At 38.6% G+C, this 18,264-nt stretch overlaps 1 protein-coding gene across 1 annotated transcript in view; it reads left to right on the top strand.

Moving 5' to 3' along the window:
• The window catches only part of MFSD2A (major facilitator superfamily domain containing 2A), a 191,633-nt gene that overhangs the window by 48,395 nt on the left and 124,974 nt on the right, over window positions 1–18,264 (top strand). Inside the window, exon 3 of the mRNA XM_044084790.1 lies at window positions 14,797–14,921. Within this exon, the coding sequence (XP_043940725.1) occupies window positions 14,797–14,921 (125 nt within the window). The remainder of the gene's footprint in view (window positions 1–14,796; window positions 14,922–18,264) is intronic.

The raw sequence follows: 18,264 nt of genomic DNA, 5'->3' as shown, positions 1-18,264 counted from the left end.
AGTTTGAGAGAGGGTCCTGGTTGGTAAACTAGAGTGGGTGTTAATATTGGGAGTAATACTATGATTGTTTTTTTTCTTCTGGAGGGAATTGATGGCATTGGTTTGAGGAATATGTGGGTGATGCTGTGGGAGTATAAATGTAGAGTAAGAATGGGTGGTTGAGAATTGGCATAGGGTAGGGGAGCAGAGTAAGCCTGAGCATTAGCAAGGGTGAATGAAGCAGGTTGAAAACTTGGTAAAGATACAGAGAAAACAATCAGTGATTGAACTTAAACAGCCAGAAATCTGCTGAGAGAGATAAATAACAGGAACAATGCAGTTTTAAAGGTATCTGTGCTAGTAGATGAAAGTCTTGATTTTGTTATTCTAGGACAAAGTATCAGTAGGAGAGTTAATCCAATATCACCTTGACCTGACCAATGGTGATATATAACAGTAAAAAAAGTTAACTTGACTATTTGAACAACTGTGTATTGGTAAGGAGGTTTCTATGGACTTTGAAATGCAAAGTCCAAAGGCTACCCTCACCCCCCCCCCCCTCACAGATCAGCAAAACATTCAGAAAGGTAAGCCAGAATGCAGGACTGCACATCTGGAAAGATACTGGCTCAGAACTGAAAGTGAATACACAAGCATCTGGGGCAAAGGAGGAAAAAAAGCATAAGGAAGGGAGACAGTGGACTGCTAAAAACAGTCAATGGAACACAGTTAAAGGAGAAGGTACCAATGGGACTGCTGTGGTCTAAGAAAATGGAGCTATTATAGTGGACAAAGTTCTTTGTTTTAGGCTGCCACAATATTTATAATGTGCACAAAATATAGCTCACAGACTGGTGTTCAAACTGCAGACTTCACTGTTACATACATATCTATTTGTTTGCAGGGACACATATAAAAAATAAAAATACACTAAAGAGACAGCTGGGTGCACTGAGTCAATGGTGATTGTGCACAAATACTACTTCAGAGCTGAAAGTGGTTTAATAACTGTTTTATGCAAGGAGAAATAAGAAAGAAAGGGGGTGACCAAGGAGACTTGCTTAAATGCATGCAGTTCCACTGAAGAAAGACAGGAGGATATAAATATTGAGAGTAGCAAGTCTAGAAGAAATTAAGAAAATATAAGAGAAAGAAATAGTTTGAGTAAAAGCAGTATGGTTAAATGTCAGTGTCTGTTAGGAAACAGTGAGTAAAAGCTGACCAGCAGGATGCCAGTGGAGGAGGGTTTAGGCTATTGCTTACAAACTAGTATACTGAAGCACTTGTCTTCAGACTAGTCACTATGCAGGCGAAAATATACGCAGAAGACCGGATGCCCTTAACACTTACTTAAAACACAAGGCCAGAGGTAGTATAAAATTTATCCTAAATAAATGGTGGGTGGTGGACTGAGTAGACTCAGACTGCCTTTTGGGTGAGAGTGCTGTGTATATCCTTTAGAGATGTTTCCAGTGAACCTGTTGAAAAAATAAGAGATGTATTCAAGGATCAGAAGGCCATTTCAAAGCAGACTATTTCAAAATGAATAGGCCATTGCATTTGTTTCTGCTATTCTCAACATGGCAAATCAGTGCCTAAGGGCATTAGGCCACATTCGACCAGAGCAGCAGCCACTTCAGCAGCCTTTCTCAGAGGAGTACCAACCAAGGACATTTTAGAGGCTGCAACTTGGACTTCAGTGCACACTTTTACAAGGCACTACCACTTACCTCTTTACTCTAAAGCCAGAACAGGCTTCACCACTGCAGTTCTGCAGGGCCTTATAGCCTCGCCTAATTCTATTTAGACCCAGCCACCCAACCTCAGCTTTGGGATTCTACCCAAGTGTAATGACTGCAACAGTGAAACACGATGAGCATAGTACAGTTGTGTACCTACCATAAATGTAGATGTTCAAGTGTATTCACTGTTGCAGTCCAGGTTACCCACCCACCTTCCCCCTTTCTTTGCTGGGACTTATCTCTACTTCTCTATCTTATACAACCTATGTGGTGTATTTGCTTATAGATGAAGGTAATGTTTATTTTACTGTATGCATTTTTATTGGCATAATTTTTTAGCCTACCCTTCGGGGGGCACCTGACATCTGGGGATAGAAAAACTGAATAAAATGGCGTTGGCTGCATCTTTTATACCCCTGGCACACTGACATCAGAGAAGAGGCGACAGCAACTGACGCCGGACCAGGACTTTGGAATTCTGGCCAACTGCGGGTAGCCTGCCAGCAGGATAACCCAAGTGTAATGACTGCAACAGTGAATACACTCAAACATCTACATTTATGGTAGGTACACAACTGTACTTTTTTTGTTGAGACAAGTAAATGTAGGATATTCAGTAGTTGCAGTCACTGAGAAGATGCCCTTCACTTGCTGTCACTCTTAACTTCGTGTTTAGCCTATAGAAAAGTTGTACTATGTCCCGATTTAGATTTTAATGAGTTTTGTTGTTGCATAGGTGATACAAGATGCATTTTAGCAGAAACAATTGAGCAAGCAGTCTTAGCGATGTGGTTTGGGTATTAGGTTGGCTGTAAGCACATGGTTGTAATAAGTAGTGTGCTCAGCCTCTACACAAGAGGAAGATGAATGTAGATGTTAGGTCACTCCTTGATGTATAACGCACAGTGACAGTAAGCACGTCCATGTGGCCTCTCGGTATTATTATTGACTGCTTAAAATAATTTAAAGAGGCTTGCGATTGTGAATTGCGCAGTAAAGACATAGGGAGAGCCAGAAGTACTTAATGTGGTAGGGTTTTTTAGTGGAACAGAAGATTGGTTTGTAAATGCTGGTTGCTAGTTGCATATGTATAGAATCTATAGATTTTAGTTGTTGTGTAATTTTAATTTACTTTTGATAATGTGCCTGTTTTTTCTGTATAAATGGTGCTAATTTTCGGCAATTTGCCGATCACCTGATCTGACCCAGAAGTTTTCATACTTCCACAGCACGGTTCTCCTCACCCTTTTCTACCTATCGATTTTGCTCGTTCACCGGATCACCTACCTGTCAATCAGTTTAGTAGGGTCAATAATGGGCAAGTGGTCAAAATACACGAAACATTATAGCCCCGAATGGGAAAAGGAGGCCAGTATGAAAAATTGGATACAGAAAGTTCATGGAGATGACATGAAAGCTTACTGCAAATACTGTCGGTGTGAAATGTGTGCACACAAAGACGATTTAATGTCCCATGCTTCAACTGAAAAACACAAATGAAATGCAGCACCTTTTTCCAAAATGCGCAGTCTGTTTGATGTTGGCTGCCAATCCATAATGATTGACAACAGTATGAAAAAGGCAGAACTGAAATTGGCCACACACATTGCTTACCATTCTAGCATTCACATTATCGATCATCTAGGAGAACTAGTTCATGATATTTTGGGTAAAGACCTGGCAATTCACCGAACTAAATGCACAGCATTAATCAAACGTGTTATTGGACCATCAGTTCATGCTGATTTACTCGAAGACTTGACAAATGTGCCATATTCACTTATAATAGACGAGAGTACTGACATTATGACAGGGAAGCAGCTGTGTGTTATCGTGCGCTATTACAGTGCAAAGTTAAGTAAAATTGTTTCGTCATTTCTGGGTTTGATAGTGTTGGAATCAGGAACAGCAGAAGCAGTTTTCAATGCACTTATACAATTTCGGACTGATAAAAAAACTGTCACCTTCCAAGTGCATGGGGCTGGCTACAGATGGCTGCAATACAATGTCCGGCAATGTCAATTCAGTCATAACCAGATTCCAGGAAGTCATACCAGTTATTGTTCACATCAAATGCATACGTCATTGCATTCAACTTTGTTCATCATATGCATTAAAAGTAATGCCACGCAATGTTGGCTTCGCGTCTTATGATAATGCACATTGTTGTAAACAAGCCAGAACTTCAAATCTTATGCAGGGAGAAGATTATTGTACTTTTCACAAGGTAGATGACGTGCATCTGCATTTTATGATTTGATCTATTATATGGACAATGGATGTAATAGTGTAGTTTATGCCAGGTGTGTAAGCTGCCACAATGTGTGTTTTAAATGTTGTGCTGCAGAAGTATAAAGCACTTAAGAAATAGTGTTGGAATCATTAATCATTGTAGTATATCTGTATCAAACATTACTTTATAGATTTAGAAGTTGACATTTACTGTAGTCTCTAAACACCCATTAAAATATTTTTCATGTCTATGAAATATGTTTGTTTGAGGTGTATATGTTTGCTTGAGGTGTAAAAGGCTGGTAATGTTATGTAGACTTACCATGCTTAATTGTTTTTGCTGTATCTGACACTTTTATTCTGGAGGATGTCTTGCGCATTTTGCTTTCACTTTGTGCCGAACCATTGGGCTATTTTTGGGCTAGTTTAAGAAGCCCTGTGGGCTATTTATTTTTCAGTCATCTGGCAACACATCAAACGGGACAACGTCTTACTGTGAGGCGACAACGCTACCGCAGCACCACCACCACGGTTCAAAATGTAAGCCATTGTGAATATGCAGTTTAAAACACATTTAGAAGACAAACTTGATTCCCAAAGGATACCCTTTGTAACCTCTCAGATTATTCAATTTTCTCTTAAAATTAAAAAAGAGATGGGGAAGTTAATGACTGCAAAATGTCAGGTTATATACTAAGCTTATTGATAAAGTCTAACAGTTGTACTTCACTCCAGCAAAATCTGTATACATATTTGAATATGAGCTTATCAAATTTTTATACTTTTAATCAAATTCTGTTCTTTCAAAACAAATAGATGAGTCCTGATAAATTGAATGGGACATTAATAATGCAAATATTGTTTCTGCAGGGGGAAGGCCTCCCACACACAACCACCACTGCATTTCTAAGTATATTAACTCTGTGACTGCACACCTGTGGTAGGAAGGGCAATCTTCGCTACCTGGACTGTTAAATAACCTTGCTGTTACTGTCACAGCATAAAGCTACACCATACAGCTCTCCTTGCAGCATGCAGACACAGCCTCCAAACTACTAAGTATAATTAATTCATATTCGCACAATAGTACAGGTGAAATAATTTTCCCTTACCAGCATTTTTATGTTACACAGTTTAACATCTATTCCTTACCAGCATTGTTATGTTACACAGTTTAACATCTATAACACAACTGAAAAGGATACTAAACATAACATATTCAACTAAATGAAATTTGCTGAAAAGGCAGTCGGATGACTGGAATGTATTGCGCACTTATCCATCAAGAATGGAGGTAGGCTTTTGATGATGTGTCAAAACTGGTACTAAAGGTTTGTTGACTTGGAAAAGATGGTAGTGAAGAAAATGTATGCATGTACTGGAACATTATAAATGTTTTATCATGATCCCTTATCTGGAGCCATTGTTAGTATATTACTATATAACAAGCACACATGCGCACACACGTACACACACACACACACACACACACACACACACACACACACAAGCTGTCCTGAGGAAGTCTGGGTGGGGTTGATTAAAGTTTGGTCACTGAGTTTTTGTCTAGTCTGTTTAGTAGATTTTCAGTTTCCTTAGTTGTCTTTTGTCTAAAATACCATGTTGAACTGAAATTTGTTAAGGGACAATGCCATGTGAGGTGATTGTGATTGTATTTGGCTGTGTGTTGTATAATGGTATCTAAATTTGCTTAATTATTTTGCCTAAAAAAGGAATCAGGAAATTTATAAGTTGTGAAGTTGAGTTTATTAGAGAAATATGAGTCAGTGATGTAGGTGTTTAGTTCAACTGCTCTCCAAAAATACTTGGGACTACATGCTAGAGAGTATTGTTTGCTTCTGAAGTATACAATTTCAATTGCATTTGTTGCTAGTCTGCATCTTTTCATATGTCTGATGTTGTCACAGCTACTGTTATTCTATGTTACAAATTCTAGAGTTTGACTGCTGTTGCTGTCTGAACCTAAGTTACATACATCCGGTCAGCAACACCTCTTAAAAGACAAATATTTGTAACAGAAAAAATACTGTTGTGACTGCTGTCAGTTCAGTACCACAGGGGTACTCTTTTCTGACATAACTATCACACTCCTTTACACAAGTAATGGTAGATTTACAATGGCCATGGTGATTGGATGGTCCAATCAGCATACATGTTTTACAGTTTTAATGAGCTTTCATTGTACAACCGCCATGATACGATTGGAGCAGACACTGGAAGATAGTATGAGATTTGTTGATGTAATTCAGTTGTTCATTGTTAAGGTTATAAGTTTTGACTGTGCTAAGGAGAGGCCTCTTGTGGATCTAATCTTAGCTGAACATTTTTTGTTGTAGTAGTCTAATGGTTAAATGGACTGTAGTGACTTTTTGATTAGCTGAGTTTATTAAGTGGTGTAGCACTTTGAATGTAAATTAGCAGTATCAATATGAGCGTGAAGAATAATTAATTAGTCTGTGAAGGATTAAGCAATGAGGATGATGGTGGGAGGAGGTGAGAGAAGCTGTTAAGTATAAGATTGATGATATGGGGGTAGGTAAGTGATAGAAACAAGCAGAATCCCACCACAGTATAGCAGCCATAAGGAAACCATCTATGCAGTGTTTCAAACAAGAAATACTCTTGAACTGGCTCACAGTAGCTTAACTTCCCTAGCTGTTTGCTGCCATGACACGCATTAAAACTGCAGTGCAGACTGAATGGGGTATATGCTATTAAGGGTTAGGTAAATGCAGTCTTTGAAGACTTCTCAGCAGAACAGTTGCACCATTCCAGAGAAGCCAGTGAACAGAATGTTTAATTATTGCTGACTTAAACATATAAATGAATAATGTAGCCCTCCTTACTTAACAGTAGTAATCAAATAGCAATTTTTCACAGCATGGTCCAGCTAGCCTTGCCCTGCTTTTTGTCATCAGCAATGGGCTAGCATATCATAGGTTCATAGGTAGGTACTAGGCTATCGGCCCTGGGGCCTATAAAAGCTCAGCCAAAAAGGTACCCTGGCTTTTGCCACCCAAAAAAATTATTTTCCTGTGCCACTGCCGAGCAGAGCCACAGAGGTGATCGATTTTCGGTCTCACATTTAGCAAGGGAGTAGGTCTTGAGCAAAAAAACTAAGTAGATGCAAAGTATACATTGTAGCACACAAAACAAATTGGGAAAGCAATTTGTTAACCAACACTCAAAGCACAAACTGCAGAGCAGGCAGGATACAAGGCAATTTATTTATTCATCTTTCTTTACCTGGAAAGTCCAAGTTGGTAATGCCCATTTTTAGTGGAAGCCTGGGGAAAAAAATCCATGTGCTTACATTGCATTATAGTAAGTTCCAGATAAACACAGAGTAGTTACATTTCTATTTATGCTTATCCCCATACAGTAGTTACATTTATACGTTCTAACATTTTATAGAGGTAGAAGTTACTAAAGGGGAAGCCCACCTAGTGGATTGTACAGGCAGCAGTTATGTATAAAAATTGTTTTGTAATTTCAGTGAGAGGTTAAGAGTTTTCTGTTTAAGGAGAGAATTTAGAGAGTATTGTAAGTTGAGCACAAAGTCTTAACCTGGTGATGACCATGTGCATGACCACATCTGGCTAAGATGTTGTTTAAACAGTGGTTTAAAACTCTTAAGTTTGTCAGAGAGTTTTATTTGTGTAGGGACACTATTCCAGATTTTCACAACTTATTGGGAGTAGAGGGCGTCTCCTGCAGCATTAACAGTTTTGGGTTGTTTTGATGATTGTCTTGTAGGTTAGTACAGCATGTTTGCTTGTCCTGTTTGACATGGAGTTTTGCAAGGTTTCTAAGATGTATAAATTACTGGAAGGTGTTTTGTGTTTTATTTTTATGCCATTTTCCAGGCTTTATCGCTTTTTATCATGAGTTTTTTTGTTTCTTTTTTGGCCATGGTGCAGGAGTTGGACTTTACTCTTTTATTACATACTGGTGCTAGATTATTTAAGGTCTGTAAGAATATTTTATTACAGTTTTCCACAGCAGTATCTAGTAGCATTGTTCTAAATACGTTCCAGTTATATTGTTCTAGTGTTTCATTGAAAATATTTTTGCTGAAACTGATTTTATTTATTATTTGATTATAGATGAAGTGTTTATCTAGGTTATGGTGAATTTTAATGGCATATGGTGGTATGTGATCACTTAGGATAACTGGCAGGCAGCTTACATTTGTCAGTTTGTCTGATTTGTTTGTAAGAATCCAGTCTAATGTTGAGAGCCTCTCTGAAGATTTATTGATTTTAGTGGGTGTGATTATTAATTGTTTGAAGTTGTATAAGTTTATGGATTCAGTGGGGGTAGTGGAATTTTAGTTGCCAGTCTATATTTAAGTCTCCAAGTATTATAGTTTCATGGTTAATTTGTTTGGCTATCATGTACAGGATGTTTTCAGCAGTATCAATGTTATTCCCTGGTGTTTTATAAATTGCTGTTAAACATATAGTTTTCCTGTTGTTGATTTTAGGAGTGTTATTAGAAGATCAGCATTGTTAAATGTGTACATTTCCTGTGGGAGTAATGTGATGGTTAGGGATTTTTATAGACCACCTGCATGCTTGTTTTGTCTGTCATGCCTGAGTATATTGTATCCTTGGGGGGGGGGGTGATTTCATTATCCTTTTTTTAAACAGGGTTTTGGTAGTTATGATTACATGAACAGTGTATGTGGCAAGGTAGAAATATATGTCCTGGATTTTATTGCACATACTTCTTAGGTTCATAATTAGTAAGGTGAGTTTGGGTTCTGTTTTTTTGTTGAGAGGTATTAGATGACTGTTTTATTTTGGGTTTGGAAGTGATAGTTTTATGAACCGTGGGACCTGGGTTGTGGTGAATATCTCCGCTAAATTTTTTAATTGAAATTTTACAGAGGGAAGAGTGTGGCCAGTTATATTTTGTGTTGGGTTGGTATTTGATCATAAATTTGGATACTTAGTTTTGAGATATGTATAGATAAATAAATCAAATGCAGTTTGTTTGTGGAGATAGGGTATTATGGAGAAAGACAGGCAGGGTAGATGTTGATATTCTTTGTGAGGACTGTTTGAAGGCCTAAGTATTTGAAGGCAGTGGATTTGATAATGGGTGAGTAGAGTGATGAGGAATAGTAAAATAATCTGAGTTAGGGCATGTTATTTAACTTGAGTTTTATCTTTGTTGTATATTTGGATTAGAAAATGTTAGGAGGGTACTGGGTTGGTTGTAGAGATGTACTTTGGTAGTTATAGGGGCAAGGATTACGACAGTTTGAGAGAGGGTCCTGGTTGGTAAACTAGAGTGGGTGTTAATATTGGGAGTAATACTATGATTGTTTTTTTCTTCTGGAGGGAATTGATGGCATTGGTTTGAGGAATATGTGGGTGATGCTGTGGGAGTATAAATGTAGAGTAAGAATGGGTGGTTGAGAATTGGCATAGGGTAGGGGAGCAGAGTAAGCCTGAGCATTAGCAAGGGTGAATGAAGCAGGTTGAAAACTTGGTAAAGATACAGAGAAAACAATCAGTGATTGAACTTAAACAGCCAGAAATCTGCTGAGAGAGATAAATAACAGGAACAATGCAGTTTTAAAGGTATCTGTGCTAGTAGATGAAAGTCTTGATTTTGTTATTCTAGGACAAAGTATCAGTAGGAGAGTTAATCCAATATCACCTTGACCTGACCAATGGTGATATATAACAGTAAAAAAAGTTAACTTGACTATTTGAACAACTGTGTATTGGTAAGGAGGTTTCTATGGACTTTGAAATGCAAAGTCCAAAGGCTACCCTCACCCCCCCCCCCTCACAGATCAGCAAAACATTGAGAAAAGGTAAGCCAGAATGCAGGACTGCACATCTGGAAAGATACTGGCTCAGAACTGAAAGTGAATACACAAGCATCTGGGGCAAAGGAGGAAAAAAAGCATAAGGAAGGGAGACAGTGGACTGCTAAAAACAGTCAATGGAACACAGTTAAAGGAGAAGGTACCAATGGGACTGCTGTGGTCTAAGAAAATGGAGCTATTATAGTGGACAAAGTTCTTTGTTTTAGGCTGCCACAATATTTATAATGTGCACAAAAATATAGCTCACAGACTGGTGTTCAAACTGCAGACTTCACTGTTACATACATATCTATTTGTTTGCAGGGACACATATAAAAAATAAAAATACACTAAAGAGACAGCTGGGTGCACTGAGTCAATGGTGATTGTGCACAAATACTACTTCAGAGCTGAAAGTGGTTTAATAACTGTTTTATGCAAGGAGAAATAAGAAAGAAAGGGGGTGACCAAGGGAGACTTGCTTAAATGCATGCAGTTCCACTGAAGAAAGACAGGAGGATATAAATATTGAGAGTAGCAAGTCTAGAAGAAATTAAGAAAATATAAGAGAAAGAAATAGTTTGAGTAAAAGCAGTATGGTTAAATGTCAGTGTCTGTTAGGAAACAGTGAGTAAAAGCTGACCAGCAGGATGCCAGTGGAGGAGGGTTTAGGCTATTGCTTACAAACTAGTATACTGAAGCACTTGTCTTCAGACTAGTCACTATGCAGGCGAAAATATACGCAGAAGACCGGATGCCCTTAACACTTACTTAAAACACAAGGCCAGAGGTAGTATAAAATTTATCCTAAATAAATGGTGGGTGGTGGACTGAGTAGACTCAGACTGCCTTTTGGGTGAGAGTGCTGTGTATATCCTTTAGAGATGTTTCCAGTGAACCTGTTGAAAAAATAAGAGATGTATTCAAGGATCAGAAGAAATCCAATATAATTACTGTGGGATGAAATATATGCAACTTAGAACACTGCCACCAGTAAATGCACTAAAACTATAAGTGGTTTCTTAATAAATATAGAAATTCATTTCTGTAATACAGTTGCTGTGATGGGGCCACTTGGCTTACCATCTTAAACAACACAACCTTAGAAGGGAGCAAACCGTACCATTTTAACACCCTTACAAATTAAAGACATTAATCTTTCAAAAAGCAGCTTTTTAGCACCAGAAAAGCAAAGGAACACTCGAAAATTAAGGATAAGACAGGAGCAAGTTTGAAAAAAAATAGCTCTAAACCTTACAAGAACTTTAAACTGAACAGAAGTTTTAACAAGCACTTACTTAAAACCTGATTCAAGTATTTTAACTTACATTCCAAAAAGCTCTTTTTTGGCAGTGAAAGTGCTTAATGGTGCTATGATCTACAGTTTAGATTACATTTCTAGTTTATTTAACACCAGTTGTGAATAGTTTTGATAATATAATAAGCATTCAGTCTTTATGAAACAGTGGAATTATGATGACAAATATTGGGCACCATTACAAAATTTCTGACACAAATCAACTTAAGTACAAACAATGGTTGCAAGTCATACTTAGGAGATGGTACATTTACATGTAGAAATTAGGTTCAGCAAACAATGTCTTCAAAGCACCAGTTAGATAAACAAAAAACAGTGGGTAAAGTAATTATAACATATATTTCAAGCATTTGATTTGTCTTTTATCACTTACCCTGTAACTCCCTTGCACCCTGCTAGAGAAAGAGAGAGAGAGAATGGGGGAGGTGATAAGTGAGTGTGGGCTGAGTGAGGCATAAAGTATGACTGAGGGAGGAGCAGTAGAAAGAAGATATACGTAAATTACCCCAGAAACAAGCAATCATTTCTGAGTAATTAGTCTAAGTTACCCCCCCCCCCAAAGATCAGCAAAACAACTAGAATGCAGGACTGTAGCTGTGGAAAAAAAACCTGCCTCAAAACTGAAAGTGCTTACACAAGCATCTGGGGCAAAAGAGAAAAAAAAATAAGGAAGAGGAACAGTAGACTGCGGAAAACAAGGGAGCACAGCTGAAGGAGAAAGTACCAATGGGACTGCTGTGGTCTATTACAATGGACAACGTTCTTTGCTTTAGGCTGCAATGTTGTTTTTATTTATTTATTTATTTATTTATTTATTTATTTATATTTGTTGTCTGGGAGTGTCCGACTGGACGTAGGTCCATTTTCAGTGGAGGCCCGGGGAGAAAAGCTCCACAGTTAAAATAAACAGACAGTAGTTACATTGGATTACATAGCGATTAACAATTTACATAGCAATTACTTACAACATATTTACAGATGAAGAACATAGTACATCAGTAGACAACTAGAATCTTTATCTGTGAAGTACATAACAGACATTAACAAATGTTAGAAGAAGAAGTTCCTGCTGTATAATAAGTACTGGCTTATGAGCATCTGAGCTTGCTATAATCAAGGTAGTTAGTGGAGTGGAAAGAAAGGTAGTGGTTGGATGGGGTGGGTGATATTAGAGTGGGAGTTGCAAGGGCATAGCCAGTTGTTGTTTGTCTTTCGGCTTTTTCCCGGTAAGGGGTCGCCACAGCGGAACTTCGGTCTGCTAATGATTGGCAGTAGATTTTTTACGAAACGCTGAGGTGCCAGCTCGACACCCAACCTTCAATGAAGGCAAGCCCATTTATGCACCGCATGTCTTTCAAATGCTACCCAACCGCGGGGAGGACATGCAGACTCCACACAGAAGGCACTCCCAAGCCAAGCCGAGAATCGAATGGGGGAACCTCTTGCTGTGAGGTACATAAAAGTATAGCCCACAGACTGGTGTTCAAACTGCAAACTTCACTGTTGCATACAAAAAAACATTTTCTGATGGTCCAGAAATTTACAGGGCCAGAAGTGGTTATGTTCAAAGCCCCTTAGTAAAGTTTTTACCTGCTCAGGAATCCTAGCCACAGGTGCAAGTAAAGGGTCTTCATGCAGCTTTAGTATCATGAATACTTTTTCCTCACGTCAATTCTTAAAGAATTCTAGAATGAATTCTAGCAGGCTTCACAACTATGCACATCATCAGTTTACAGTTCTTTCAAGACACTTCCATGAATGGAAAAGAAACAAATCAGCACTGATATTTTGGGGCATTTTACTGGCTGGATATGGTGACCCCCTTTTTTTCTTTTTGATTACTAAACAAATATATTTAATTATTAGCCTTACTTTTTTCAGCTTTTTTATGTCCACCTCATTCTCTTTCATTTAGATTTACCACCCTTATTTGCTACTTATCACATATTTGACCTCTTTCCTACTTTTTAAAAGACAACTGAAAATTTATCTCAATAAACATTGGCTTTGCACCTGCACTAATCCAGACTAACCTCATTTTTTCCTTAGTAAAAAAAAAAAAAAAAAAAACCTTATGTTCAATTTATATTATCTGTTTAACTTGTTATAACTACTTATGTTTCTAATGTAACCTTTTAATGCCTTTTTATGATGATACTTGTTACAACTAGTGGAGCTTTTCTCCCCGGGCCTCTACTGAAAATGGACATATATCCAGCTAGACTAGCCTGGTCAACAAATGTAAAATAAATAAATAAAAATAAATAAATACTTCCAGTATCTGTAATATATTTTTCTCCCCAAAGTGGCTATACTTTCCTCAGGTTGTCATGCAGTATAGTGTGATGGGGTGTATCAAAGTACTGTGTGCTGGGTAGAATGATCTCTTGGTGGGTCTCTTGTCATCCTTTACTATATAAGGAGATGGTCAATCCTGACCATTTCTGCAGACCTTGCAGAGGAAATTACATCAAATTGATTGTGTGGTGCAGTGTTACTAAGACAGGAATAGGACTTCATGGTAGAACTGTGAGAAAGCCTTACAGGTACTTGGAATATGCATTATGCAGGAAAGGAGGATGTCTTGGCTGAAGGGAATTATAAAGTATACAGCATCAAAATTCACTAAGTGTAGCATTAAAGAAACAGCTATATAGCAATCTAGCTACAACACTCAGCAAATGTCTCATTTTTATATTTGCATTTTTCCTTCCATTACAGCCAAGAATGATCATTGTTTTCCACATTTGTTTCTTTGCCAGATCTTGTTGCATATCCATTCAAGATCAGGAATGGGTAGGGCTGGTAATGACACATCTGAGGCCTCAGAAAAATGAGTTACATTTAAATTCAAGTTATATAATTTTTTTTGTTTTTCACTTTTTAAACTATTTAAGTGCATAGTCCTTATGATGTCTTCTCTAACAATGGTATGCTACAAGATGCATTCATTACACAGTCAGAGTGAAATAGATTAGGTAAAAGATTCATCTGTCAGAAAAACATTTTTTCGCTCTTTATTTTATTTAACTTACACTTTTTAAAACAAGATAATGTTCTGATCCATAAAGGAGTGGTTAGAGACATTGTCTGGTTCACTGCATAAAATGAGCACTTTACAAGTATAGTTAAAGGATGCATATCACAGTGTCAGTTACCTATACGAGATGACTTATAACAAAAGGGGAGTAACACTGTCATTAGGCAATTGATTGTAAGTGTAAAACGATGCCAGTATGATTTAGAATATTTCATATACACCACATGCTACATTTTAATAGCACAATATTTAAGAATGTTATAATACATTGAATCCTGCTGTACTATTTATTAATTAGAGGGCATAATTAATGAGAATAAGAGAAGTGGTTTATCCACAGCAAAACCCATATTATGGATTGGTATAACATGGATATAATATGCCCAAGAAAGAATATGCAGTGAGATAGTAATGTTGCATTTCAATGCCTTTTAAATGTATTGTTGTAAAGTAAATAATCACAGGAAAAAAAAATGTTCTTAATTTTTAGAGGAGATTAAACCATCAGGTACGCAAGTCATGACTTCTAAAGTACCTTCTAAGGAAGGCATTACAATGGACTGCACATATAGCGTGTCATTGCATGTGTTCTTGGATAATACAAAAGAATATCAGCATGTTCCTGTTTATCTTCCTTCAGCTGGATCCCTTCAATGCCTCAATCATCCTGTTTGTGGGACGAGCGTGGGATGCCATCACTGATCCCACAGTGGGATTCTTTGTTAGCAGAAGCAAGTGGATGAAATTTGGTCGACTGCTGCCATGGCAAGTACAGTTTCATTACAAGTTGCCTTGAGTGTGGCAAGTATGAAGAAATGTGTATTTGAGCATGCATCTAAATTAGAATAGCAGGAAAAACAGGTTTACAAATTATGAGTACGTATGGGGCTTATCTTCTTACTCATACTGCACTGCACTATTGTAAGTCATATTTGTTTTTATTTCACTATTTTGAAAATACAGAGATTGGCAGATCATTGAAAGAATTTTGTGTAAAAGACAGAGACACAGACTTACACCAGATAATGACTGTTTGATTCACCCAACTTTACATTTTTCCCGTCTGACGGAGGAGCTGCAGATACTGCTTAAATAGTAGTTTACCCTTCTTCTGCCTATGAAGAAACTGCAGTGTGTGAGTGTGTGTGTGTGAGTGTTTGTGTGTGTGTGTGTGTGTGTGTGTGTGTGTGTGTGTGTGTGTGTGTGTGTGTGAGTGTGTGTGCGTGTGCGTGTGTGTGTGTTGTGTCACCTTGTGTGCATATATGTTTTAATCTTTCATTTGTTTCATCTGCACTCTATTTGTATAAGTACACACATGTAAAATCCAGCCTTACATTAATTTCCGAATTAAACAATCTCTAAAGAAAAATGGTTAGTGCCCAGAGCACTGTCATTGCGTTTGCACAGGGTTGATTTTAAGCAGTGGTTTCAATTGTATTTAACATGCAGATTTTTATTTGAAGGTATTTTCCCTAAATCTACCTGAAGAGTTATTAACATAGCATATAATTTAGAAAATCAGGGACATCAAGCTTTAAATACAGCATGCACATAAAACACACACATATACAGATTCATTACACAACTCTTGCAAGTTAATACCCCATGTCTGATTATTATTGTGCAAACATCACCCATCAAGCTGCTAAACACATCTGTGTGATACTTTTAGATGGCAATAATATCTTTCTTCAGTCCTTTAATTTCATATTTCCAATGTGGCTGGCCAGCCCTGCTCCAGTAAACCTAATCTGTATTATGTACTCCATTTTAAGGTTAATAAAAGGTATATACTTTAAATCAAATAAAAGAGATTCTCACCATAACAATTAAAGGAACACAAAAAGCACGAAATATCGGAGACCATCCATGTGCAACTGACAGCGGGCAAGACTGCTTTTCAGTTTATAGCATCCTACAGACCACCCTCTCAAAGACAGGAATCCCACTCGGCTTTCCTGAAAACATTGGAGAACATGAAGATCTCTCCAAACACCATTATATTGGGCGACTTCAACTACCCAAACATAGACTGGGATCATTACTCAAGCCCCAGCACCTTAGCCCAAAGGTTCCTGGAATTTATAAACTCAAATGCTATGGAACAACTAGTCACCACTCCCACAAGAGGGGAAAACATACTAGACCTGATCATTACCAACATGGGGACTCTATGCTCCATACCAGAAGTATATCCCTCACTGGTAAGATCAGACCATAAATTAATTTCACTAGATATCCACATCCCGACCCCACCCCCAGCCCAGAAAACCACAGTGAAAAACTTCTCAAAAGCGAACTTCACACTTCTCAAAACCGAAGTGGAATCCTTCAAGGCCCTAGAGCCAGTGGAAACTACGGCCCAAACTGCAGAATCCTATATAAATGCATTCTACGGACATCTCCAGAAATGCATGGATCATGCTATCCCAAACAAATTCAAGACCCAATCATCCAAAGGCCAGGCGTCCAGTCTGGTGGACCCCTGCCATAAATAAACTGTACAACAGAAGGAGGAAACTACTACATGATAGAGCAAAATCCCTAAAAGGGAAGGCATCTCTGATCAGTACTAGCAAAAAATTACGATCCCTCATAAAATCCTCCAAGGCCAGCTTCGAGAGAAAAATTGCACAGGACACTAAAGACAATCATAAGGCTTTTTTCAGTTATGTTAGGAACCTGGGATGCAACTCCCAGACTTGTTCTGAGTTGATTCTAAACGACAAAAAATACACTGAAATCACAGACATTGCCAATATCCTGGCAGACAGGTTCAGTGCAAACCCCCCCCCCCCCAAAAAGAGCAAGTATCTATCCCGGCAGAGTGCAGCCTCCTAAACATCTCTGATGCTCAGGTGAAGGCCGCCCTCTCCAAAGCAAAAAACACTGCTTCCATGGGACCAGATGGCATCCCGGGTTGCGTCCTACATGAACTCAAAGAAGAACTAATCCCTCAAGTAAAACTGCTCTACAATCTCAGCCTCACTACAGGATATGTGCCCAAAGAATGGCGTACAGCAACAGTGGTCCCACTCCACAAAGGTGGCGCCTCTGTGGACCCGGGAAACTATCGCCCCATAAGCCTGACTAGCCTGGTCTGTAAGGCTATGGAGAGGATCATCATGGAACTCATACACAAAGACATTGGGGACCTACAGACACTAGATCCTACCCAATTTGGCTTTGTCAAGGGCAGATCCTGCCTTTTGAACCTGGTCGACTTCTTTGAAACAGTCACCAAGGCCATAGATGAAGGGAAGGTAGTCCACACAGTCTATCTGGACTTCGCAAAGGCATTTGACACAATACCCAACTCGGGCATCATAGATAAGCTATCCAGCCTAAATATAAACCCCTATGTCACAAGATGGGTTGCAAACTGACTCAAAGACAGAACCCACAGAGTCAGAGTTGCTGGAGCCATGTCAGACTCGAAACCGGTCACAAGTGGCGTCCCACAAGGTTCTGTCCTGGGACCTCTCTTGTTCGGTATTTACTTTTCTGAGGCACAGGCCAACGTGGGAGGACTATGGCTCACCAAGTTCGCAGATGACTGCAAACTGGGCGCCATAATCGACTCTCCAGCTGACACAAACATCCTTCAAAAAGGTCCCGCAGAGATGGATAACTGGTGCCAGAGCCATGGTCTAAAGCTAAATGCCAAAAAGGGTATAGTCATACCCTTTGGCAAAAACAATGTGCCCACAAATTACCACATAGGTGGTAACCCATTAAGTATAGAGAAAGTAATTAGGGATCTGGGGACCCAAGTTGATAGCAATCTCTCCTTTGACAACCACATTGCCAAAGTGGTTAGAAAGGCCTTCTACATAGCCCACCTCATCATGAAATGATTCACATCTAGATCAAATGAGGTAATCGTGCCCCTTTATTCATCCCTCATCAGGCCCATCATAGAATACAATGCCCCCTTTGGGATGTACCTTACCCAACACCTGCAGCAATTAGAAAGTCCCTAAAAGTACCTCACCAGGAGGATCAAGGGACTCAAACAGATGCCATATGCTGCTCGGTTAAAAAAACTCCAGCTCTACTCAGTTGCATACCGCCTACTTCGAGGCGATCTATGCCTGACATATAAAGC

The sequence above is a fragment of the Protopterus annectens genome, chromosome 1.part1, assembly GCF_019279795.1.
Source record: "Protopterus annectens isolate FY-2018-M chromosome 1.part1, PAN1.0, whole genome shotgun sequence".
Lineage (NCBI taxonomy): Eukaryota > Metazoa > Chordata > Ceratodontiformes > Protopteridae > Protopterus > Protopterus annectens.
Note: the sequence above shows the minus strand (reverse complement) of the source record. Positions and strands in the feature narration are given on the sequence as shown.